This window comes from Sinohyriopsis cumingii, unplaced genomic scaffold (genome assembly GCF_028554795.1).
Source record: "Sinohyriopsis cumingii isolate HCF-2022 unplaced genomic scaffold, ASM2855479v2 utg002301l, whole genome shotgun sequence".
Classification (NCBI taxonomy): Eukaryota; Metazoa; Mollusca; class Bivalvia; order Unionida; family Unionidae; genus Sinohyriopsis; species Sinohyriopsis cumingii.
The window spans coordinates 82456-110296 of record NW_028316181.1 but is presented as its reverse complement, the minus strand read 5'-3'; the positions used below and the strand labels follow the sequence as shown (position 1 = coordinate 110296).

Genomic DNA, 27841 nt, shown 5'->3' with positions numbered 1-27841 from the left:
AATAAGAAATGTCGACGCGAAGACTTTATATATAGACTGTTCCTATTGATAGTTATCACACGAATCACTCCACGTTACCTTTTTAAAGACGAAGGACTATCAAAGTATGTACACAATAGACGCGTTACCTGTATATGTCGCGTCGTGGAGGAAATTCTAAAGCCAGTGCACACTTAAATGAATCGATGTATACCGGATTTACCCGGCATGTAATTGCTAATTGTAGCGGTGTCAAAACTTGCGGGGTTTGTTACGCAAATTCTTTATGTGTTCTTCAATTGCATGAATTGCATCCACGGTGTGCAGTCAGTGTGCAGATTCAATAAGGTAAGTGAAACGATATTCATTTTCACAAGTCTCTTCCTTCAGCATGTACTTTACCTATCCGTGAATACTTGTACACTGTAAAACTTCTCTGAGACAAAGCATGATACGTTTTTGATAAAAGCCGCATTTTCTGACTGCCATTAGTTTTATTTCTTTGTTTGTCTTGTAATAGATGTCTTCATAGTTAAGATTCCATTTTTTCCAACATAAAATATTGAACTCTGTCGGTTTCTATGTTAATGTCGAATGCTTACATTAAGAGAATTTAATAACAATTGTAAATTGAGAGTAGGGGATAATTAAACTTTAAGAGAAAGGTATGTATGTATGTATGTATGTATGTATGTATGTATGTATGTATTTTTTTAAAGCCAATGTAGGGATCCACCATAAACTGAGGCCAAGAGTTAGCAAAAGGATTCAGATATCAAACTGATGTAGTATGGGTCTGTTGACAAATAAATAGTAACCCGCTTTGTCGAACTTTCTCTTGCTGAGGTAAAAAGGCAAATTGTAGACAGAAATAACAAACAAGCAAAACTAATATAGGGTCGTCAACGTACACTGACCTCAAATAAACCTTACAAAATTCTTGATTAAATTTTATTTCGATAATGTTATAAATTGACTGTACAAGTGTTTCTCTTGAAAGCAATATAATTTATTTGGATATATATATATATAGATATATATATATATATATATATATATATATATATATATATATATATATATATATATATATATATGATTGTGTGTGCGTGATGTGACTTTAAAAGGACTGTAAGAGAGTTTGATTTACTTTTGATATATTATGTTTTGCAATAGTTATATAACAATACAGTACATTTAAAATATTACGTACTTTGTTGTTTAAATTTGAAATAATATAAATCAATCAATCAGTCAATCAATCAATCGAGATTTCATAATTTAAGACAGAAATCAAAATGGCAGGGTTTTGGGTGCTACATTTTTACAAACCCCAACGAGAGCCGACACAACAAAACTAGCGGGTCGTATGTATTTTTACGCACGCACGCACGCACGTACGTACGTACGTATGTATGTATGTATGTATGTATGTATGTATGTATGTATGTTGTCAAATATCGATAGATATGATAGAAAATATGACAAACTTGTATGCAAGTCACAATTAGCACTTTGAAACCCGAAGAACTTCTGAAATTATATCTGTACTAATTATATATTACTGTTCGTTTTTTTGTGTGTTCTAGTGGGCTTCCACAAAAGTATCATTCTAGACTTACTTATACAGTTGTTTATAGCTATGAAACCGTAAGCATAAGGTATCACATAATTGAGCTATGAGGTTTAAATAATAATAGACACCAAAGAGACACAAATACACACGTTCACAGACAGAATCTGGAACCTATAATTAGGTTGTGACTTTCGTATCAAAGATTCACATGTGCACATGAAAAATCAAGTGTGTGTGTGTGTGTGTGTGTGATTTGGATTTTTAACGTAGCTTTAACAATTATTCAGTCATATCGCTACGATGTCTGCATTGTGACAGTTCATAGTGATGTCTAGCACTGGGGCATTATGCCGCAGACATGTAGCATGATGTCCCACAAAGTCACATTATCTTGACACCAGGCCGACCAGTCCTAACACTAACCTCTTAATGCTGAGCGCCAAGCGAGGTAGCCGTTAGTACCATTTTTCTAAGTCTTTGGTATGACTCGGCCGGGGATCGAACCCACGACCTCCCGCATAAAAATCAAGCGATGTCATTGAATAAATAAAATATAAGAAATAAATCTCTTAATTATTTTAATAAATGGAGATGTATTAAATGTCACATAAATTATAAATCTCAAAGAAAGGGAGCAATAATAATAATAATAATAATAATAATGAAATGCAGTGGACAATATTCTTGAAAACGGAGTCGGCTAGGAGATCCACATAATATGGTTGTGAGTGGGAGAGAAAGAGCTGGATGTTGTTGATGAGTGTAACATGAGATATGGTTAAAGAAAACTTTATTGAAAAGACCATGTGTAAGTTTTTGTCTACTGCATACCATTTAAAGCTGGCCTAACCAATTATTTCTTCTTCTTCTCCTTGTTCTTCTTCTTCTTCTCCTTGTTCTTGTTCTTCTTATTCTTGTTCTTCTTCTTATCATTCGTAAAAGAACATGTAATCCACCTGCGCTACATTTTTCTAACAAACTTGCAGACATGGAGTAAAACATTGTAATTTAATGTTATTATAAATACCGTTATGTATATTTAATTTAATTATTTGTCTGTTAGTTTTTAATTATTCTGTTGCATTACATGCTATTGTAATCTAACATTGTTTACTAGATTTGATCTTTTCCTAACCTGAGTTCAATTTTGTTTGACCTGATTGACTTTTTAAAAAACAAAAATTGTATTCATGTAAACAAGTATTCTAGGGAAATACATTATTTGTTGAATTTTACAAAGCTTGTTGACTTCTGTCTTTTCTGTTACTCATTTTAAGAGCATAGACTCGTAACAGAAAATTTGGGGCTCATCCGGGATACGAATTTTGCTACAATATTTCAGAAAACATTGTTTTTGAAATTTAATTTCCCCTAGTTTCGTAATTTTAAATCCCAAATAGTATTTCACATTTAAGAAATCTTTATTGAAATCAGTAAGCTTTTGAAACAATGTCATCAAAAGTGGATATCTTTTTTCAAATCCTACCCAGGAGCAGTTAGACTTCTTGAAAAAAGATAAATTGCTTCAACGTGCCAGAAAATATATTTCTGAGGCAAGATCTTCTTTAACAAAGCAAGAAATAAAAATATTTTAGTCCAGTATTTAGTGCAAAAGAATGTTTCGGATAAAAGTGCTTTGGTTTTGACCAGTATGTCTGTATTAGAATCTAACATAAAAATAAAGGAATTTAAATTAAAATACAAGATGGAATTAGTTAATAACGATTGAACTTCAAAAAGAGGGAAAAAATGCAAATGCAACTAGAGAAGGAGGAGGAGCATATGCAATTAGATAAGGAGGAAAGAGAGAGGAAATGCCATTGAAGAAAGACGAGAGAGAGGAAAACAAATGCAGTTAGAGAAAGAAGAAAAACAAATGCTATTGGAGAAAGAGGAGAGAGAAAGGGAATATCAAGTTATATTAAGAGAATTAGAGCTGGCAAGTGAAATGCGCGTTCCCACTTTACATACAAATTCAGGTTTTAATTTTACAAATAATCTTAGGTTAATGCCTGCTTTTAGAGAAAAAGAGTAGACAAATATTTTCCACATTTTGAGAAAAATTGCTACAAATTCGAAATGGCCAAGAGAGCATTGAACTCTATTATTACAGAGTGCACTATTTGGCAAAGCCCGAGACATCTATGCATCCCTGTCAGTACAACAATGTGCAGACTATGATCTGGTTAAGGAATGCATCTTACAGGGTTATGAGTTAGCCCCTGATGCTTATCGGGAAACGTTAAGGAACTATAAAAATGAAGCTTGACAAACTCCTGTCGAATTTGCAAGAGAAAAAGAGCAGTTATTTGACAGGTGGTGCTTAGCCAAGAAAGTTGATCAAGATTACAAAAATCTCAGACAACTCGTATTACTTGAAGAGCTCAAGAATTGCGTCCATGGTGACATCAAGACTTATCTTGATGTGCATAAGGTCGAAACCTTGGAAAATGCTGCTCGTATTGCTGACAAGTAGTCCTTTGTTCACAAAGTTTCTTTTGTAGGCAAGTCTTCCACTCAGCAGTTCTCTGGTGAAAAATTATCAACTTTTATAAATCGTGTTTCTGATAAGCTTGATCAAAAATCATTATCTCTTCCTACGTGTACTTATTACAATAAAAACGGACACGTTACTTATGATTGCGACAAATTGAAAAAATAAGCATCAGAATCAAGACAGACCAATTCCAAATGCTCATATTTCTAAGAGGTCACTGTCAGGTATTGAAAATAATACATTTGATGGGTCTAATAAACACCAGTCTGATTTTACTATGGAAAATTGTGAACCGTTCATGTCGAAGGGTTTTATATCACTCATGGGCGACTCAACCAATCCCATCCCTATTAAAATTTTAAGGGACACAGGAGTTTCTCAGAGAATTTTATTGTCAGGTACGTTGCCTCTGTCTGATAAGTTTCTTCTAATGAGAGTGTTATTCAGGGTGTAGAGTGCGGCTTTGTTAATGTTCCTCTCCATTGTGTAAATGTGTCATCAAACTTAGTCTCAGGACACGTGACAGTCAGAACAGTGTATGCTTGACCAATTGAGGATATTCATTTATTACGAGGCATTGGCCTAGCTGGAGATAAGGTTGTTGTTAACCCACTTGTAACTGACAAACCTTGTTTGGATCAGAAAGTCGATGCTGTTGAAAATGAATTCCCTGATTTATACCCATACCAAAAAATCCTCTTCAGGCCAAGTATTACCGTCCTTATGCAGTTAAAATGAAAGTAAGTGATCTAAATTACACCATAATTACTCATGGGAGGCAAAAACAAAACAAATTTGCAACATAAATACGTTCAAGGAGTTTGTTGAGAGAGATAGCCAGGTTAATCATGCAATTAATTTAGTTGTACTTCTCCCAATCAGTGAGGATTTAAGCGAAGGAAAGCAATTGGACTCTGTTGATTTTGGAGTAACAAAGCTGGAATCCAGAAATTAGGAATAATCGGGACCAGAAACTTTCACATTTGCAAAAGTAAGAAAGGAATGAACTTAAGCAGTTATTACTTGAATATGAGCACTTCGTTCCAGATGTTCCTACAAGAACAAACAATATCTACCATGACGGTGAAATTGTATATTCTACACCTGTGAAACAGCGCCGGTACAGGATGAAGCCTCTCAAATAGGAATACTTGCAAAGAGAAATTCAGTATTTGCTGGAGAATGATTTCATTGAGCCGAGCAAAAATGACAATAGTTCACCATATACTTGTTCCGAAACCAGACAATACTTTCCGCATCTGCTCTGCTTATAGAAGGGTGAATGGTATGACTAAAACACATTCATTTCCATTACCAGGAATCGATGACTGAATTTATAAAATTGGAAATGCAAAGTATGTCAAAGAATTTGACCTTCTGAAATAATTTTGGCAAATTCCACTGACGGAAAGAGCGAAGGAAGTTTCGGCATTGTGACTCCAGATGGACTTTATCAATATAGATTGATGTCGTTTGGAATGAAAGGTTCGCCAGGTTCTTTTCAACGTTTGACGAACATGATTACCTATGGTCAAGATAATTGTGATGCTTACATTGATGATATCATCATCTACAATGAAACCTGGAAAGAACATTTAGCGACACTTGGGAAACTTTTTGACAGACTCACTAATGCAAGTTTGACAATTAATTTATCCAAAAGTGAGGCTTGCCGTGCTTGTATAACCTTTCTGGGACATATCGTTGGACATGGACTAGTTAAACCTATAGATGCTATGGTTAAGGTTATCTCTGAATGCTCCGTGCCTATCAGTAAAACGTAACTGATGCGTTTTTTAGGTATGGCTGGATATTATAGGAAATTGTGTTCCAACATTTCTATAATTGTTGAAACCTTGACATATTTATTAAGCAAAAAATCCAATTTTTAATGGGACTGAACTATGGCAGGAGGTTTTTGATAATTTCGAAGCCATACTTAAGAGCGCACGAGTTTTTACAGCTCCAAATTTCAGCCAATCAATTAAGCTGTCTGTTGATGCAAGTGTTGTTGGGGTTGGAGGAGTATTGATTAAAGAAGATGAAAATGGTGTTGATCATCCATTTGTCTAAGGAATTAAATAAGCACCATATAAAGTATTTCGCAATCGAGAAGGAATGTTTGGCTTTTATATTGGCATTACAACACTTTGAAGTTTTCATTAGTTTAGCTCCTTCTCCGATTATTGTGTTTAGTGATCACAACCCTCTTACTGTCATCGGCAAGATGACAAACAAAAATCAGAGATTATTAAGGTGGATTTTATTCTTACAGGAATATAATATTGATTTCAGGCACATCAAAGGAAAATACAATTTAATAGCAGATTCACTTTCATTTGTTTAGAAATGTATTGTTTAATGTATACTTTGTGTCATTCATAAGATTTCATCTCATGTTTTATTTTTTACTAAATGCATATTTGACTTGTAGTAAAAAGAAAGCTTTATTGTATTTTTTTCTTTCTGAGGGGAAGTCTTATATATTTAATTTAACTGTGTCTGTTAGATTTAACAAAGTTTGTTTCCATTAAATACTATTGTAATGTAACATTGTTTACTGGACTTGGCCTTGTCCAAAATTGAGTTCAAGTTTGTTTGACCTGATTTACTTTTTTAATTTTTGTTATATTTCATTTATGTAAACATAATGATTTGAGTCAGGTTTTTGGAGAAGCCAAAGTTAATTTTATAGGCAATTATGATTTAAATTAAAAAGGCTCTTTAAATTATGCAAGAAATATTTTCCATTAGATAATGGTTATTTTTAGAAAATGCTAGTTTTTGACTTGAGGTCATGCTGGATTTTAGTTAATTATAATATCAATGATAAGGCAGCAAAAGACTAATTGAACATTCCGGAAGATTCTATATGTATGAAAAATGAAAATCAATATATATATATATATATATATATATATATATATATATATATATATATATATATATATATATATATATATATATAGTAATTTTTAATTACCGTATATAATCGCGTGTAAGTCGGATCAAACTGCAAACCGCGCATATCCAGATCTACGTTCTCGTCGGTAGATCTAGGTCTATTTTTATAATAAGACCCAGCTTAATTGCGAGCATAGATTGTAAATTGATATAACGAAAATTTGGAAAATTTTCTTCCATGAATGAATTGCAACTTATACTGGCATAAGTTTCATAAGTAAATTTTTATTGAAAATCGCAAAGGAAAAAACAAATTATTTCTTTGAATGAATTAATAATTAAATAAATAATATTTCTGGAATTATATTTAATAAGTAAGGATTCAACAACCAGTTGCAATTATTCGGCATGTACGATTAAGTTCTATTATAAAAGACGTTTATCAAACCATCAGTGTCAGGTTATTATGCGAATTGCAAAGACTGCTAAATAGGACGTTGCGACACTGTTTTAACATAATACTATCTACAACGATTAGCACGACATCGGATTTTCAAAGACAATGTATTTTTACCTACATTTATTCTTGGACTAAAAATTTACTCTGACACAGAGAGCCTTCTGTTCTATTTCAAAATATAATTTCAAAGGACAACCTATATTCGACGTGCTTTTGTGCTTTGTTCATTGTGGCTCAAATATCTTGGCACATAGCTGGTATTTAGTCACAAAAAGGAACTAAGAAAAGGTAACGGTTCCAATACCTTCTCATATTTGTTCTTAGTGTCAAATAGTTTTAAAACGATTCTTGGTGGAGAATGGTGTCCAAAATGTAGCTCTCTCAACAAATCAAGTTGTCCTACATTAGTGTCTCCAATTACAGACAAAACAACTTTACATTCTCATCACCTTGTACTAGCTAGTACCTCTGTGAATACTACTACTACTACTACTACTAATAATAATAATTATAATAATAATTGATGGAAATGGTTACAATTTTGACGATAAAGACGACAACGATGACAACAATACTGAAACATGAATCTACCTTTTTTAGGTCTAGGATGAAAACCGCTCGGTTTCCCTTGAAAGTATATGTAGCTTATCCATGTATAGTTAACACGTATTGCAAACTAGCTGTGATTTAAAAGGCATATTTTTTGTGTCTTCCCTTATCAAACAAGCTGTGGAAATCCGAATGAAATTTGCTTAATTTCCTCGTGCAAGGAATACGAGCCATTTATCGACAGTCAATTGACAAGACGGACGGCTGAAACTTTGAGGCGCCGTAACGGACAAAATCTGGTGCAATCAGATCGCTCCCGTTGAAATTTTAATGTCACATGTCCAAAATTCCAGTTTCACGTGCTGTATCAAAAATGGTTGTCCTTGAAGTTCCATTTTCTAGGTCGAGATTTTAGATTTTATCTATTGAATCAAACAGTAGTGGTTGAAAGTTATATTTTCTATGTCGAGGTTTTAGTGTGTGTCGTTTGCATTTCACGGCAGTGGTTGAAATTTAAATGTTATACGTCGATAATTCCTAATTAACGTATTGGTTCATAGAGTTTATGTTGAAAGTTCCGTTTTACATATTAAGTATTTAGATTTCATCTGTTGAATTACACAACGCTGGTTGAAAATTCGATGTCCAATGTCGAGTTTTCGGACCGCATCTTCTGAATTACATGGCGGTTGTTGAAATTGTAATGTCATCTGTCGAGAGTATCAACTGAACATGTTGAATCACATTGATTGTGCTGAAAGTGTCATTTCGTATGTTGACTTTTTAGATTGTATCTGTTGAATTACACAACGGTGATTGGTCATTTTATTTTGCTTGTCAGAATTGATATTTTTGTATGGTGAAATGATGTGTTGGTGTTAAAAGTAAAAATTACACAATGTCCACTTTAACAATTCAAAATAATATCGAGTGTTATACATCCTTCGTGTATTCAACTATGAGGCGCCATTGCATGGCATGCATTTACAGTTTGAAAGTTATCATTCACACATCGATAAATTACTAAGAATTTCTTCGCTAGAGGTCGCTCTTGTGAACGGACCGCGTTGTTTTTAAACAGGGAGGCTGCTAATCGTTACTATACACTTCAGAAGCTGAAATCTAAATACTCGTCATATGAATTGGACCTTTCATCACAAACAGTTACATTCAACGTGTGAATTATGGATTCTCGACATATGATATTGAAATTTCAACCACCGCTGTGAAATTCAAAATTTCCACTATAAAAGGTCGATATAGGAAATATAACTTTTAATCACGACTGTATAATGCAACATATAAAATCTAAAATCTCGATTTAGCAACCGGAACTTTATCCAACTTGATCCAACACGTGATATTGGATTTCTCGACATACAACATCGAAATTTCAACTGCTATAGATGTGAATATCACGTGATATACGGGCACAAAGACAGCTTGTCGGAGTTTGAGCCTTATTCTGCGTCACCTATATGGCTGCCGTTCTATACCATATAAAAATTCAAATCGTTCTAAAGTAACAATTTTCTCGCCATTTTTTAATAGATATTTTCTTGTGTACTAAAAATGAACACTAATTTACATTGATTTTATATGATTTGCTACGCTGATGAGACGACTGGTTCTATTTCCTCTGGAGATAGTTCAATTATAGTTAAAAACAGTATGCAGCTATCATTCATGTGCCGCTCACCAATTATGACCCGAGAATTCGTATCAGGCAATACGTTATCACAAGCACAATGATAAGATGTCTATGTCCAGCACGTAGCTGATTGGCACTATGAACCAACTATAAATAGAAATCATTATAACATCAATTTTCAACCAAGTGTTATGAAATTGACAGCATGTACAAGGTGTTCACACTAGTTCGTATTGGCTTGATTAACAATCAATCAAATTTGTTTTAATACGGTGTGGTATTCTAATGAGTGAGCGATTGGTCAGTTCCACAGGAAAATGCAAACAAACCAAAATGCAAAGCGTCTCAACCTACTCGATAGTCTTTAAAAGGGTACATACAATATTTGGTACCTCTTGGCTCGGATCATTAGATAAAAGTAACCCATATCTAAAGCCGTCTCTATCAATCAAAACTGTAACGGGCCAAACATTTCCATTGAAAATTGTTTTCCTTGGCCTACATTTATTATGCTCCAGTTACAATCACACAATGTAGCTGGTCTGATTGATTCAAACAAACCATAATGAGCCTGTCACATACAGACAACATGTCCATAAACTGGAGTTTACTGGAGTTAAAAAAAACTAGCTAATAAATAAATGATTTTCATGTTTTGTCGTACGTTAATGACACCGCACAATAGATCACACAATAAATCAACAGTTACATGCCACCGAGTGAGACCCACATTGGGGACAGACACGACGGAGAGGAACTACTACCGGAGACAGAATGCAGAATCGTTTTGATGTGGTCGGGTACATATATAATTCAATAATAATAATAATAATATTACTAATTTGTATGCCATCTATCTTCCTTATAAATTGATTATTCAATGATCCTTTTATACAACTGACGCTTTATCTTTACGAATTATTTGTATTTTCCTCTTACTTTTTGTTTTTGCCTCTTCCTTTTATTCAGCAGTTACAGCCACCAATCCAATGCGCCTTCCGCTCATTCGAAAATTTGAACATTTTATTTGTTTGGTCACGTGACTTGACTTGAGCGTTCCTCGATTTTTCCACTTGAAACTTTCAAATAACTGAATGAGCTTTAGTTGCATATGATTGATTTTTGTTTTTTTTATTAACAGCCGTGTGTGGCGAAGAAATCTGAAATTGCCACAGGAGGTATGTTTGTGTTATTCCACGGGAATTTACAAGCTGTTAAACATAGCATTTGATCTCGAAATATTTTGTAGAGATCCCCGAGACGACCATTCAACCAACCGCATATCAAAAGCCGCGAGAAATACCGGAAAGTGTATAAGATGCACTCTGATGCACTGCGGTGACATTTTGCCTGCACAATTTAATAAATAAGTGAATCATACCGACAGATGTCCATCAGCATAGGTTTAGGTGCTGATTTATCCGATAATGTTATCGCAAAAAAACAAACAACTATTGACTCAAATAAATTTTTTTTTGCTATGATTATTGTTAAAAAAATATAACTAGTAATTTAATATTTTCTTCAAATTAACTACCTTTCATGTCATGTCAATCACGTGTTGCCTATATGAATCAGTTAAGTATCAACGATACCAGCCAATTAGGTCCTGAGGAGGAGCAATTGTCCTTCACAACAGTTAAGTTCAGACTGAGTCTTGCTAACAGTTATCTCGCCATTAGTACTGATGAGGTATTAACCATTAATATATACAGTTGTAGATTATGAATGATTTAAACGCTGCGTTATGTACTAGTTCAAGAATTATTATTATTATTATTATTAGTTGTAGTAGTAGTAGTTGTTGTTGTTGTAGCGGTTGTTTTAGTAGTAGTAGTAGTTGGTTTATTAGTATTAATATTGTTATTAGTAAAAATGAGCGAATTTGGCGAGAATAAGTATAAAATATGAATATTCTCGATAAGAATGAATACAACGTAAGTATTCTGTCATACTTTCGCAACCGAGTGTACTGTTCACACTGCCGACCAAATGTATAAATCAACTATATCAACCTTTTATCGGAATGAGTGTGTTGAAATGAATACCGAAGCATTAAGGTTTCCAAATATAGAAACGTGGTTGTGATAAAATGTCAAAATATAACCCAGCACTGAGATAACAGTTTACCTAGGCGACAACTTTGAGTTCACCTTTTGAGTTGTATGTGGAGAGGTAAACCTTATAAAATGCCAACAATAGCGCATAGCTAAGCATTGATCCCAAAGTAATATAAGGAAAGCAGGTTATCTGAGTCTGAAGAGCTTGTCTTTTGTTGTGCCGTTCACACTTCTTTAAAAAATTGAAGCCCCACAATTGTAACAGACAAGTCGTAACGATTGGTTGGCAATAGAATATATATATATATATATATATATATATATATATATATATATATATATATATATATATATATATATATCTTTCCGACAATATATCCATCAATTCATCCATCTATTTACCTTTCTGTCCTTCCATCCATCCAACTGTCCGTCCATACCTATCTATCTATCTATCTATCTTCTCTCTCTCTCTCTCTCTCTCTCTCTCTCTCTCTCTCTCTCTCTCTCTGTCTGTCTATCTATCCATCCATCGTCTATCCATACGTAAATAAATCCGTTTGCAAAATACTATAATTAATTATACCGATTTGAGTATGAGAATGAGTGTGTTGAAATGAATACCGAAGCATTAAGGTTTCCAAATATCTCTGTCTGTCTGTCTGTCTGTCTATCTATCTATCTATCTATCTATCGTCTATCCATACGTAAATAAATACGTTTACAAAATACTATAATTAATTAAACCGATTTGAGTATGAGCAATATTTGTAATTTTTTGCAAACTTTGGATTTAAGAATTATTTTAGCTACAGATAATATATTATTGATATTCATTGTTGCTTTAGTAACCGAGAAAGCTTCAACCATCCATCTATGTTTGCCTGTAGTTATTAAACGCTTGACACATGGTTAAAATATGTATAACAATGACATTTTTAGTCTTTTTTAGTCATTGATAATTATACATAATGTTTAACGTTTTCCATCGATGTTTTCTCCATTGCTCACAGCACATTGATCAAAGCACTAGCCTATACTCGATATATTTAACTTTGAACATGCCCAGAAAACTGCATCAATACCAGAGGTTCATATATGATTGAGACTTAAGCATAGGTGTGGAAATACAAAAGTGCTCTGACAAAATTCTTGGATAAAGATATTCACTGTAATTTATACTGAATTCTAACCTGGAATAATATTTTTGAAACATCGAAGCCAAGAGAAGGATCAGTGGACAAGGACTGAGTCGGTTGAAAGGCAACATTCATGTAGAAAGAGTAAGACAAGCTAATTAGTCATGTAAGGACCTAACAATTATAATTTGAGAGGTGTTTGTTCTAGATAAGAAAATACAAAACATTTGTATCAAGCGAAACGAGTAAGACAATTTGAAAATTATCTACTGAAATGAGGGCAAAATGGAAGGAGCTATTTGAGTTTAGCTTCTTTTTGTCAGCTACCTTTTTGCTGCCTCTACAACTGCATGAAATAATTTTTCACTTTGTTTAGATTTATCAGGATCATAGACATGTAGGCCTGGCTGTAGCTGTAAGAATTATTTTTGTTATCAGTTTCAGGGCCAAGTTATGTGAAAGAAGCGAAGACCACAAGTTCATGAAAGATAAACAAATTATTACTTCATGACTGCACCTCTTTACCTGACATGAATGTTTTCATCGTGTTATATGATATTGAATTAAGTATGCCATAGTTACATGGGTTGACAATAATCACTACTTTCCAAACGAGACAGACATGGTTGCATCGCACTATTCAGACGCAGTACGGACCTAACAGTCCTCTGTCTTTTGAAGCCTGTACAGTTGACGAGTCTGTTTAAAACAAAAGTGACACGCTTGGATTCTATATGATATAACCTTTTAGCTGAGACTTTTGGAGTAAATATTTAATAACGTTAACATTGGTTAAACTCTGTTTGCAATGCTTTAGAGTTTCGTCACAGTCGGTATAGAACAATATTAGCGTATGTACAAGAGTTGTTCACCTACCCAAATGAAAGACGGTGTTATGTCATGCATGGGACGGAACTGTTTGAAGGGGGAGCTTTTACACTACGCCACACATGAAGAAGCCAAACGAGCGCACTGTCGTGACAAGGAACTGAGCAAACTTCTAAAAGAACATTACAAAGATGATTTGAAGCGGCTGAAACTTTTGCTTTTAGGTATTTATTTAGTTATTTACTTGTCAACGGTTTCAAACTTATTTTAGTTTGATTAAATATGAGTTCGTTTTTCTAAGATATGTCGGGAAAAACTGATATGGACTCATAAGCAATAACCACACACCAACCTAAACTCACAAAAATACACGAAGAATCATAAAATCATTTAAAAATATTAAGTAAATATCAAATACTGTAAATATGATGTTATAAATTATTGTTTTCTTCAAAGCGATATCTCACTTCAAGCAATATCTCACTTCCAAGCGATATCTCTCTTCAAAGCAAAATCAATATTTCACTTCAAAGCAATATCTCACTCAAGCCTCATAACACCAAGCTTGTACTGTCGAAGTAGAAATAAGGAACCCCTCTCCAAGTTCTTTGCATATTTCTTTGTATCGACGTCATTTTCGACACACATCTTGCAACAAAATCGGTTATTACAACATCATCTAGCAGGGTCAGTTTACTCGCAGGATGCTCTCTCTCTCAATAAACGCACGCACACACACACACACACACACACACATTCTTTATCTAAACTATGATAACGACGACTACAATAAATAAGATTGGTTTCTATATCAGCTTATTCGAAAATAATTAATTACACTAATCAGCTCGATAAATATCTTGTTTGTTTAAATTTGTTTCTAATAACACTTCAGCATACTTAGGCACACACGAGAGAGAGAGAGAGAGAGAGAGAGAGAGATGGTGCAGTCTTAAGGAAAGATAAAGTTCCAGTGTACTGTCTCTACTTATTTGTATATTTTTTAATTAATCAGTGATCATTAAAAAAATATTATCATTCCATTTTTACCAGCTCCTAATTAATATAATGATGTTTCTCCTGCTCCATCTTCTCATTCGTTTCGTCGTTTCTTCTTTTCACCACCACCACTGCCTAAAATGTTTTGCCATGGTGAACAAAAATTATCTTGACAGGCCTTCCCCCCCACCTCTCTCTCTCTCTCTCTCTCTCTCTCTCTCTCTATATATATATATATATATATATATATATATATATATATATATATATATATATATATATATATATGTATGTATATATAGGTACTGGGGAATCTGGAAAAAGCACAATAACGAAGCAAATGCGGATAATCCACATTAATGGATTCGATACACAGTAAGTTTTACTTGCATATTTTAATCTCCTCTTTTCCGAAAATGAAAATTAAATATTCTTTTAAATTCCACAGATCGGATGCAAAAAGGGTTGTATTGATTTAAAAGGGATATAGCTTATTCTTAACGATTTAAAATTAAATAAGATTATCACCAATATCTGCCTTAATGTTCCCAATATTATGTCAAATCCTATAATTCATATTTTTTTCAACGATGAAAAATAACACATACTTAAAAAAGTACGTTCCAACCTATAAATCGATTCGTGTACTATGAAACCTATTTATTTATTTAACTTGGTCAATTTTTAATTCAGAGAACGGATAAGGAAGATTACGGACATCAGAAGAAATATCAAAGAGTCAATTGTTGTAAGTCTTTAGATTTTATTTTCAATTATGACAACAGTTTTGTGGTCAATATTATAAAATAATTTAAAATGTCAGTGTTCATATACATCCGTTACAATACAATCCGTAAAAGGCAGTCTTCAGGTGGAATTATGTCAACAAATGTCGACCTTATAATATCTTTGAGGATACAAAAGCAAACATAGATTGATAGCATGCAATCAAAGGATACAAATCCACCCTTACTCAGAAACTACAAACTTACTCATCCATCCATCTATCCACCTACCCACCCTTAGTACTTTCAAGACTGGACGATTGTAATTCATTCTGTTTGATTCGTCTCAGAATTTACTACATGTTTTCAAAATTGCTCAAAACACAGGTGCTCGGACGATCCTTAGAGTGCAAAGAATTTGGGAACACATCCCACTGCTCTGTAACTTTCACTGGCTAACCGATCCGTCCAGAAACAAAACAAATATATACCTATGTGCCTCACCTATGTGTATACCCCACCTAGAAACTTGCGCTCCTCTTTCGATACTCGCATTCTTATTGTTCTATCTGTTTAAACGAAGTTTTACGGACAATGGTCTTTTGCGTACCAGGGCCCAGCTACGCGGAACGAATTCGCCATAGATCTCAGATGCAATGACACTGTGATCTCATTGAAGAGTGATCTTAAAACTCAACTATTTCAACTACAAGAACATATTTAAAGACTTAATAAGGTTTACATTCGTAACTATGTCAGCAGGTTTATGTTTTTTAATTTTATGGTGTTTGTTTATGTAATATTGTCGGTGTATATGTTTTTATATGTTAGCTAATATTGTAAAGTGTTTAGTGAAAGACTTACTTTACGTTATACTTTTTGTGTGCTTCAGTTCCTTATTTGGTTACCCAGGCAAGCACGTGTCTATTATTTGATCACACGTTCGCCACACACTTTCCTTTTGTGTTGATGGTTTGCATGCTGACTTGTGAAATAAAGACCATTACATCTTTCCGTTTAGAAAGAGAATTAGGTCACAGCCTATTTAGCATCTTTAGTCCCTTAATGTGTTGAACTATTTTATTGCACTGTTTTATAAAGGCGCTACTTAAAACAATTAAGCCTGTATCTATTACTTTCTTTTTTTTAAATTCACTTAAAACATACCGAGCAGCATAAAGTTCTGGAAAATTTTATTTATCTGAGTTGTAGCATACGCAGTCACGCAGTCAACAAATGTTATATTTGTCGTGTAATAGAGTATTAAATTAACAAATTATAAAAATATATCGTCAGTGCAAGTGTGCTTTATTATTGTTAATACTGTCTAGGCCTGGTATTATTTTTCTTCTTCTTCTTCTTCTTCTTCTTCTTCTTCTTCTTCTTATTATTATTATTATTATTATTATTATTATCATTTCTGTCTGAATTCTACGAAGGAATCCAAGAAGTGACAGTTAGGTGTCTGTTGTGATGTTGTGCGTGGTCATGGTAAGTACGGAAGTACAGTAATAATCAGAGATGAGCATTTAATTCGTTTCGTTAATTTGAATCAGCTTGTCTTCTTTAAGGTATTTCAAGGTTGCTTTCTTATTTACGCACTTTCAAATCAAATTTCAGATGATTCTTCTGGCAATGCAACAGCTTGGAATTTCTCTGGAGCACGCCGAGAACCAAGAAGAAATGAATTTTATTCTGAGAAAAGCTGGTGACGATGACGTTCACAATACAAAGGTAGCTCACTCATACCGCACAAAGTGTGGCAGTATATACACAAGTACCAGTCTATTAATGCATCAAATTACAATATGATACGTACATGTATAGTAGTGCAAAAGTGCACCTGTAGTGACGTGATATGCGTGATGCGGAAAATCAGGCGATATTGTATAGTACAAAACGCTTATACAACCAATTTACGGTTAAAAAAGGAATTTATATTACGACAAAATTTATGGTTAAAAAGGGAATTTATATTACAACAAAGTGCTCGAAGTGCGAACAAGCATCGGTACACAATATGCGTTTTGAGCCCAAATGAATCTTATATATATATATATATATATATATATATATATATATATATATATATATATATGAGAAACCAAGAACAAAAGATCGTAATAACATAATAGCTTTCAAGTGATTTAAGCTACATGCTTGATGTAAACATACACCATTGAATCTATAAATAAAAAGAGTCCGGATATAATAAATGAACAATGAAAATGATATAAGTTCTCATATCTATACTTACAAACAGAAAAGCAAGGTGTGTTTGGATGAAAATCACGTCATATTTTATTATTCGAATTGTCAGGTAAAATATATAATCTTGCGTAATGCGGTCAATTTTATTGGTAGATTAGTTATCGAATAAATAAATTCTACTTTTTTAATTTTATTTCTTTTTGTTTAATTTCCTGTTATTAATAATACATTTTGGGTTTATGGGCTAAGTATTTTAATCTTTTCATCTTAACCTTAATCGATATTTACGATCTTTTGTGAAGGTAAATAAAATTAGGACCTAGATACCGGTAATGGCCACGAGAATGACTCAGTATAAATATTCAGACTGGTATCAGCCAGTTTTGAACAGAACTGTCAATTGTTCTCTACAATTATAAAATATCTATTTTGGAATCAATGTCTCCCTTTTATCGACTATCGCGCCCGGAATATATTCATCAGTGAGTTTAAGAGAAAAAAAAAACTTTTCGGTTGAACATTTTATTGGACCAGATCACAATGCATTTTATTATAGGTAGAACATGTCGAACTATTTATTTTGTGCGAGTAAATAAAACTTTATCGTTTTAGAGCTTCTTTGATATCTGTATTTTCGATCTCCTGCGATGAATGGACAATTGTTTTGCTGACAATCTTTGTCAACAATTTAGTTTTTTTTTAACGAATCAATTTTGCAGAAATTACTAACATACTCACGAAAAAAGAAAAATGTTTACTGCGCGGATTCGGTTTTAAGTTTGTGTCTTTTTTTTGCCCTTGCTCTAAACTTTAAATTTGTGAAAAAGGATGAAATATCAGAATGGAATGTTTCTAAAGCAAGAAAGACGAACAACAAGTCATGGAACCAATAAATGTACCGTATCTCATAAAAAGCCATTTTTTTTTCTTGAGCACATATTTTCTGCATATACAGGATTGTAAAGGTAATTCCAATAAACCAGACTGAATTCGTTTCAAACATATCTATCCAATGTGTTGGCGGTATAGACCTTAGACAGTGTATTGGCTTTAAATCATACAATATTGTACTCCATTGTTGTCTCCCACTTTGTAGCTATTTTATACTACTATGGTCTTATATTTGAGAGCACAATTAAAAAATACATGCTCTTGCAGGAATTTATGGAGTACACGGCCAGATTGTGGGAAGATAGAGGCGTACAAGAATGTTATTCACGATCGCATGAGTATCAGCTATTAGATTCGGCAAAATAGTAAGTAACGACACGTCTTATCTACTGTCAATCCGACAAGCTGTATCTTTTTTTCTTTCTTAATTTTAAAACTCTCTCTCTCTCTCTCTCTCTCTCTCTGGTGGTTTAGTGGTTAAAGCGTGCGCCTCGGATGCGGGAGGTCGTGGGTTTGATCACCGGCCAAGTCATACCAAAGACTTACAAAAATGGTACTAACAACTGCCTCGCTTGGCGCTCAGCATTAAGAGGTTAGTGTTAAGACTGGTCGGCACGGTGTCAGGATAATGTGACTGTGTGGGATATCATGCTACATGTCTGCGGCATGATGCCCCAGTGCTAGACATCAATATAAACTGCCATACTGCAGACATCGTAGAGATATGACTGAGAAATTGTTAAAGCTACGTTGACAATCTAAGTCAAGCACACACTCACACACACTCTCTCTCTCATTTATGAACATTTCGCTTAGATTTATATTTTTAAGTTGGCACGATTTTCTACCAGCTTACGTTGCAAGCGTTTAAATGTATTCTGTTACATTGTCTTTGACAGTTTTTAAGTTATCCAAACCTGCAAAGATAAGATATTAAGTTTTAATTTAATTAGTGTTGTTAATTCAGATATTGTGCTTTTTGCCTCAGATACTTGTCAACATTTTAACTTTATTTCTTTCTTAACTAGCTTTCTCGATCGAATCGGGGACATACGGCAAAAGGACTATATCCCTACAGATCAGGTTTGTATTCTTGTTCTTATTCTTCTTGTGCTTTTTCTTGTTGTTGTTGTTGTTGCTGTTCTTCTTCTTCTTCTTATTATTATTATTATTATTACTACTACTACTACTAAATTGAATTTGAATTTATAGTGTCCTTTTATAAAAATGGTTATAGAAGTTTGCTGTTGAGTTTTTTTTTACGCATTAATTACATATGCGATTTTCATAGCAGATAATTAGAACTTACCACGGAGGTATTAATCTATTTTTCTTGTTAAAGTTTGGAAAGTGTATCCTTTTGATGATGATAGGATTGGTTTAAGCAGCTGAAGGTTAATTTGATTGGTGTATACAAATACTGGAATAGCGACATGATTGTTTGCTTGGCTGCTTGGTCGCTTGATTCGTTGGATGGTTTTCAATCGCACAGCAGCAGAAGAAACGTTTAATATTAGAATAATGGACGAGAGAGAGAGAGAGAGAGAGAGAGATAGAGAGAGATAGAGAGAGAGAGAGATAGAGAGAGAGAGAGAGAGAGAGAGAGAGAGAGAGAGAGAGAGATTGATTTCTATACAAAATTTCGAGTTCTTGATGGTGTTACATGCATTTCAATCATTTCTTGAGAAAGTAAACGTGTCTGCATTTTTTCAAAGCTCCTTCGTTGCATATTCATTTTTGTAAGTCATGTTGTTTTTACCTTGTTAGTGTTCCAATCGTTCTTTTAATGAAGAAATTATGGCTTTTTCTTGTTCAGGATATCCTTCGGTGTCGAGTGACAACAACTTCTATACAACATATTGAATTTGATGTCCCGGATGCTGGACAACAAGTCAAATTTAGGTACGCCCGAAATATAAGTGCGTAATTGTGCAAGTAAGCAAGCATGATGTATGCATATGCAGGCCGTAGAGAGGGATCACGGGCCCCGGGGTAAGAAACACCCGGACCTCTCATAATTCTTGTTCAAACAAAATTTTTCGTGTATAAAATTAAAGTGTTGTTCGGCACGGGCTCCTTTACGGACCCGGGCCCTGGGGATATCTCCTCGGTTGTCCACCCCATTGTCGGCCCTGTGTATGTATGTATGTATGTATGTATGTATGTATGTATGTATGTATGTATGTATATGTGTGTGTGTGTGTATGTATGTATGTATGTATGTATGTATGCATGTATGTATGTATAAGTAAAAGCAAGTAAGTAATTAAGAAAGTAAGTAAGTACTTAGAATATAAACCAGGAGATACTCTGTTCGAAATTCATACGCTTTTCCTGTTGATTAACGATATGTCTTCCTATTATAGGCTTTGAATTTATTGTTTACTTTTAAGTCGGAAGCGATGAACTAAAGTCTCTTCTAGCAGTATAAGCACCTTAAGAATCTGAATTTCATATCTTCATATTGTTAGCGTGTATGATGTTGGTGGTCAGAGGGGAGAAAGGAAAAAGTGGATACAGATGTTTGACAGCGTGGTCGCCATCTTGTTTTTGGCTGACTGTAGCAGCTTCGATCAAAATCTCAGAGAGGATTCTTCCAAAAACAGACTTCTTGAGGCGCTTGAAATTTTCGAACAAGTATGGAAAAACCGGTAACTATGATTTCTATATATATATATATATATATATATATATATATATATATATATATATATATATAGAGAGAGAGAGAGAGAGAGAGAGAGAGAGATATTGTGTTTAAGTATTTATTTTGAACAATGCATTTTTGCTTCACTTGTTTAGACAAAATTCTCATGTGACAGATATGCTCAACTGTTATCTTCCATTTATCTTTCTATTCAAAGTTAGCATAAAATAGACGCTAAGTCTGTTCCCATATGTACACTTATAATCTGACGCTAAGTCTTTTCCTGAATGTACATTTATAACCTGACGCTAAGCCTGTTCCTGAATGTACATTTATAACCTGACGCTAAGTCTTTTCCTGATTGTATACTATAACCTGACGCTAAATCTGTCACGAAAAGCGAATTTTCATTCTGACGCTAAGTCTGTTCCCGAATGTACACTTATAACCTGACGCTAAGTCTGTTCCTGAATGTACATTTATAACCTGACGCTAAGTCTTTTCCTGAATGTACACTTATAACCTGACGCTAAGTCTGTCACGAAAAGCGAATTTTCATTCTGACGCTACGTCTGTTCCCGAATGTACACTTATAACATGACGCTAAGTCTTTTCCTGAATGTACACGTATAACCTGACGCTAAGTCTTTTCCTGAATGTACATTTATAACCTGACGCTAAGCCTGTTCCTGAATGTACATTTATAACCTGACGCTAAGTCTTTTCCTGATTGTATACTATAACCTGACGCTAAATCTGTCACGAAAAGCGAATTTTCATTCTGACGCTAAGTCTGTTCCCGAATGTACACTTATAACCTGACGCTAAGTCTGTTCCTGAATGTACATTTATAACCTGACGCTAAGTCTTTTCCTGAATGTACACTTATAACCTGACGCTAAGTCTGTCACGAAAAGCGAATTTTCATTCTGACGCTACGTCTGTTCCCGAATGTACACTTATAACATGACGCTAAGTCTTTTCCTGAATGTACACGTATAACCTGACGCTAAGTCTGTTCCTGAATGTACATTTATAACCTGACGCTAAGTCTGTTCCTGAATGTACACTTATAACCTGACGCTAAGTCTGTTCCTGAATGTACACTTATAACCTGACGCTAAGTCTTTTCCTGAATGTACACTTATAACTTGACGCTAAGTCTGTTCCTGAATGTACACTTATAACCTGACGCTAAGTCTGTTACGAAAAGCGAACTTTCATTCTGACGCTAAGTCTGTTCCCGAATGTACACTTATAACCTGACGCTAAGTCTGTTCCTGAATGTACACTTATAAGCTGACGCTAAGTCTTTTCCTGAATGTACACTTATAACCTGACGCTAAGTCTGTTCCTAAATGTACACTTAAAATCTGACGCTAAGTCTTTTCCTGATTGTACACTTATAACCTGACGCTAAGTCTGTTCCCGAATGTACACTTATAACCTGACACTACGTCTGTTCCTGAATGTACATTTATAACTTGACGCTAAGCATGTTTCCTGAATGTACAGTTATAATATGACACTAAATCTGTCAAGAAAGCGAACTTTCATTATGACGTTAAGTCCGTCTTTGAAGGCAGACTTTCAATCTGACGCTAAGTCAGTTATGGAAAGTGAACTTTCAATTGTGACGCCAAGTCCGTCACGAAAGGTGAACTTTCCATCTGACGCTAAATCCGTCACGGAAAGTGAACTTTCAATTTGACGCCAAATCCATCACTGAAGGTGAACTTTCAGTCTGACGCTAAGTCTGTCCCTGAATGTGCACACGAAAAATCGACATATTTCGATTAGCGATTAATATGCCAGTCCAGAAGTTATTATAGATGTCAAAGTGTCGTGTAATGTTTTCACCAAAGTATTAATGTATTTACAGATTTCTACGAAATGTGTCCATTCTCTTGTTCATCAACAAGATTGATATTCTCTCAGAAAAGGTGTGTCGGGGACGATCCATCCATGAGTTGGTTGAAAAGCATCCAGACATCTTTCCTGACTACAATACATTTAATCCATCAAGTAAATGACATAATTGTCTGTTCTTTTTACTCTTTCATTTACTGCTACGACAATTTCAACGTACGTTTAAAATGATATTTAGACATTAAAGGTGGTTATAGTTTAGAAACTTTTGGAGTGGGTTAGAGGGAGTTCTCGTATTTTTATGTAGGAGTGGCACAGCTTTCAATTTCATTTATTTGTCTTTGTTTTATTTCTTCTCTTCGCTTTCTTTTTCTTTCGGCCAGTTTCATTTCTTTTATTATATTTTGTTATCTCCGAGTTTTACAAGACTTGTCTCAGACATTTTGCAAAGATTTGACATATCAAAATATCAAAGTATGTCTAAGAGATTCGATGTCAATTTTATATGCATATATAACAATAGCATTATTGAGTTTTGCTTCCTGTCATAAAGTCTAACTTTCTACAACAGAATTAATTGTCTTATTTATAATATTCGATTATCTCAGAAAAATGTCAGAAATGTTTAGAGATCTCAAACTATTTTCATAACTTTTATGATGTGGTTATTTTATGTTATTATGCCATAGAAATATCGGTTTGCTTGTTGTTTTTTGAATTTGTTCCGTATGGATGGTTCGACGAATCCATGAAAAAGTGATAACTGTATTAATTTAATTTGGCCCAGTTCACTAACTGATTGATTGATCACTCGAATATTTGATTTACTGACTTTTTTCAGACACTGAGAAACTTGAATTCCTCGACTCGTTTCTGAAACGAGATGGTGATTCAAAGCGAAGGAGGGGTTCAAGGTCCGGATCACGACCGGATGTTAACCCAGACATAATAAAAACGGCAGTGTACATAAAACATTTATTTATTGTGAGTATAAAAATTATTTGTATAAAATTCAAATTTCCTCCTCTTTTTTGACCTCGTTTCTCTTGTTTATTACACACAGGAACATAATTATCTTTTTATAGTTTCTTTGTCATAGTATGTACTGTATGAATCATTGATTAAAACTCTGATGTCATTACAAATTGTGTCATTTTTAACAAATGTATTATCTCTAATTTGCCATGCTGGCAAGATTTAATAGGCCTTTAAATGAAATTGGAGGGGCCTATGTCTCGGAGCATTTCTCTAGGCTAAAATCTGGGATTTGTGCCAATTATAAATCACTCATTTGACAACTCGATGTGCGTACTGTGAGAAAATTGGAACGTATACCGCAATATAGATTAGTAGATTTGTGTTAGCCATAGACAGAGATAACAATGTCGAGATATTTTTTTATTTTATATTTTACAGAAAATTGTGAAAGGAGAGATAAGCCTTCGGCCTGACATTCAGCATGTTTCAAAAGACTGGCATCAGCATCATACGTGTGAATATTTCTACACTTGTGCCGTTGACACAAACAACATACAGCATGTTTTGAATGGATGCAGGAACTTGATCATTCGGAAACATCTGGAGCGATTCGGAATTATTTGAGTAGCAGACGTAGCCTCCGAGGAATTAAGCATATAATTCTTTCCAGTTCGGCAAGGGCTAAATGGTACGGCACTGAATACAACCATTTAGTGCTACAAGCGTTTAAATGAACTTTATAAAATGTATCATAAGTGGGTAGGAGCTTTTGTTAGTGCAATACAGATAAATCATCCCGAGATAGCTCGCAGGCTTCTTTTTCAACAGTCCAACTTCGTGCGTGTACTTTCGTACGAAGCCATTATTTGATTTACTTGGAACGTTTTCATGCTAAATGCTGATGACCGTTTTCACATAATATTCAGGAATAAATGTGCAAATTTGAATGATGTTCTTGAATAGGATATTTTCTTTGAAAATAAGGTGCAATGTTTTTCTGTTAACGTTGCTTCCTGTGTGGAGATACGGTTGAATATGCTACGTCAGACAGCGATATTTATTTTGTTATTTTTCCGTTCGAAATCACAATTGGAAATAAAAACAAAAGATGTTTTCGCTATGTTTTTCTGTTAACGTTGCTTCCTGTGTGGAGAAACGGTTGAATATGCTACGTCAGACAGCGATATTTATTTTGTTATTTTTCCGTTCGAAATCACAATTGGAAATAAAAACAAAAGATGTTTTCGCTATTTCCTTGTATTTGGAGAACAAAATAAATTTGTACACGTCTTACTTGCAAATTATCTGCCTAATACTGTCATTGTGGGAAAAGGCTTACAAATGTGTTGGGTTTTTATAAAGATACTTTTTAACGTTATAGTATTACTAAACGGAGAGAGAAATTTCTGAGAGGTTTTGGTCTCAACGCTGGAAGCAAGCTTATTGTGGATAGTGTGACTGAGACTATAGCCACGTATCTTGACTTCAACAACAGAGATTCATGGTTGAATTCGAACATCATTTGAAAGAGACTAGTTGATATAAACGATCTGACAAGGTTATGATTATAGAACGCAACAGCAATATACCTAGGACCCTGATACATTTTAATCCGAAACTAAACATAGAACTATATCGGATAGTAAAAAATGTCAACAAGGCGAATATATCAGGTTTCTTATATGAAAATGGTTACAGATTTATGAAGGTGCAATCATAGAATAGTTGTAGAATTTTTTCATTTGGACTAAATGGACGAAACTCGTTCAGAACTCACCCTCGTCGATGCTGTGAGTGTATATTAAAATTGTTAGAATAACTTTCTGTTTCGGAGAGGTTTTACTCATCAGCATATATTTTGAATCAGGGAAGAAAGAGGTATGCCACTGTAATTCTGTAAAGGAGAAGGAGAACGTCAAGTTACATATTAATACATAGTATTTGATTTCTAATCATCCGACTAGAAATCTTATGGGGACACTCTGTACATAATGTGTATCAAACCTTGACATGTTATTGGGAGACTGTACATACTGTGTGTCAAACTTTGATATGTTATGGGGACACACTGTTCACATTGTATATCCAAGTTTGACATGTTATGTAGACACTCTACATTATTTATCAAACTGAAATATTATGGGGACACTGTACACATTGCGCATCAAACTTTGACATGTTATGGGGACACTCTGTACATTCTGTGTATCATACTTTTACTTTTTATAAGGACACACAGTACACATTGTGTATCAAACTTTGACATGTTATGTAGACATTGTACATATTGTGCATGAAACTTTGACATGTTATGGGGACACTCTGTACATACTGTGTATCAAACTTTGACATGTTATAGGGAAACACTATACATATTGGATACCAAACTTTGACATGCTATGGCGACACTGTACACATTGCGTATCAAACTTTGACATGTTATGGGGACACTATAAATATTGTTATCAAACTTTGACATGTTATGGGGACACAATACATACTGTGTATCAAACTTTGACATGTTATGGGGACACACTGTACACATTGTGTATCAAACTTTGACATGTTATGGGGACACTATACATATTGTGTATCAAACTTTGACATGTTATGGGGACACTGTACATACTGTGTATCAAACTTTGACATGTTATGGGTACACAACGTACACATTGTGTATCAGACTTTGACATGTTTTGAGGACCCTCTGTACATATTGTTTATCGAACTTTGGTTAAGTAATATTTACCACAACGAGTTGTCATAGACGATGATATCACGGTAAAGTAATATTTGCCACAACGAGTTGTCATGGACGATGATATCATGGTAAAGTAATATTTGCCACAACGAGATGTCATAGACGACGGTATCATGGTAAAGTAATATTTACCTCAACGAGTTGTCAGAGACGATGATATCATGGTAAAGTAATAGTTACCACTGCGAGTTGTCATAGACGATGATATCATGCATAAACGTCACAATGTTCACAAATTTACTACTTGAATATTTCATTACGTCTACTGAAAATTATAACGAACATTTTCGTACAAATCATCACCTGTTAAACTAACATAGTTCTATGGACTATATACATTAAACCCCAGTCACAATGATATTTATTTATCTTGATTATGTCTCGATCGCTTTAAAAATGTAAATACTAGTTCTGTATTTGACCTAATATTATGTCTTCCGATATAATTGCAGAGGTCGAAACGTTTTGACATTTCTTGATACGATCTTCCTAATCTTCCCATTCATTTTAAGAAGAGACCTTGATGCAGTAATTAGTACTGTGTACATTCTGACTTTGGAAAATAGGAATCTTCATTTAGTCGAGATGCTCAGTAAAAATAGGCATATTAACGGAGGAATCCCGATTAGAAACAAATTTCATTTGACTTTACAGTTTTTATGATATATTTACTTTGCGTATAGCTGCAGACTATGTTCCAGTCTCGGAGTATACATTTCATCAACAAAGCGGATGTTTTGGCTTAAATATATGCTTCGAATCCAGCGATATGATTGTCCAAAATTTAGGTTTGACTAAACGTTTCTATTGTGGCTTTGGCTTTTAACAAATACCATAGTTTCATTCACAGTAGAAGCGGTCTGCTGTGATGATAGTCAAACTTCACGTGCATTTAGCTTTGTTAAATCAATGACAAAATTCATGGCTGCGTCCTTCGGCACATTCGAATTTGAAAGAGGCAAATTTGTATACTTCTGCCACTATTGTTATGTAGGTACAAGTTGAAAAGATTCATTATCTTTCAATAACTTTGAACTGCAGTATAGAAATGTCTTTTTTTAAAATCTTGCAATCATCATGTTGATAAACAACTAATAAAACAAACTTGTAGAAGCCA

General features: G+C 34.1%; 1 protein-coding gene across 2 annotated transcripts; it reads left to right on the top strand.

Moving 5' to 3' along the window:
• Positions 1-103: 103 nt before the first annotated feature.
• Positions 104-27841, top strand: LOC149770811 (guanine nucleotide-binding protein G(s) subunit alpha-like). 2 transcript variants are annotated; one of them, XM_089949088.1, is made up of 13 exons: positions 104-327; positions 10758-10794; positions 13254-13867; positions 14945-15017; positions 15336-15390; positions 16988-17101; positions 18737-18834; positions 19498-19552; positions 20286-20371; positions 20941-21120; positions 22999-23141; positions 23827-23969; positions 24402-27841. In XM_089949088.1, exons 3-13 carry the CDS (start codon positions 13669-13671, stop codon positions 24585-24587), a joined length of 1332 nt encoding a protein of 443 aa, XP_089805214.1. In that variant the 5' UTR covers positions 104-327; positions 10758-10794; positions 13254-13668; the 3' UTR covers positions 24588-27841. The 2 variants fall into 2 exon arrangements, with proteins under 2 accessions (XP_089805214.1, XP_089805212.1); XM_089949086.1 differs by lacking the exon at positions 10758-10794.

Bases quoted from the DNA above. Each gene is read 5' to 3' on its own strand.
- LOC149770811 (XM_089949086.1), top strand. From the start codon at position 13,669: ATGTACAAGAGTTGTTCACCTACCCAAATGAAAGACGGTGTTATGTCA. The intron at 18,835-19,497 runs GTAAGTAACGAC...TTTCTTAACTAG, and splicing joins CTATTAGATTCGGCAAAATA to CTTTCTCGATCGAATCGGGG. The intron at 23,970-24,401 runs GTGAGTATAAAA...TATATTTTACAG, and splicing joins ACATAAAACATTTATTTATT to AAAATTGTGAAAGGAGAGAT.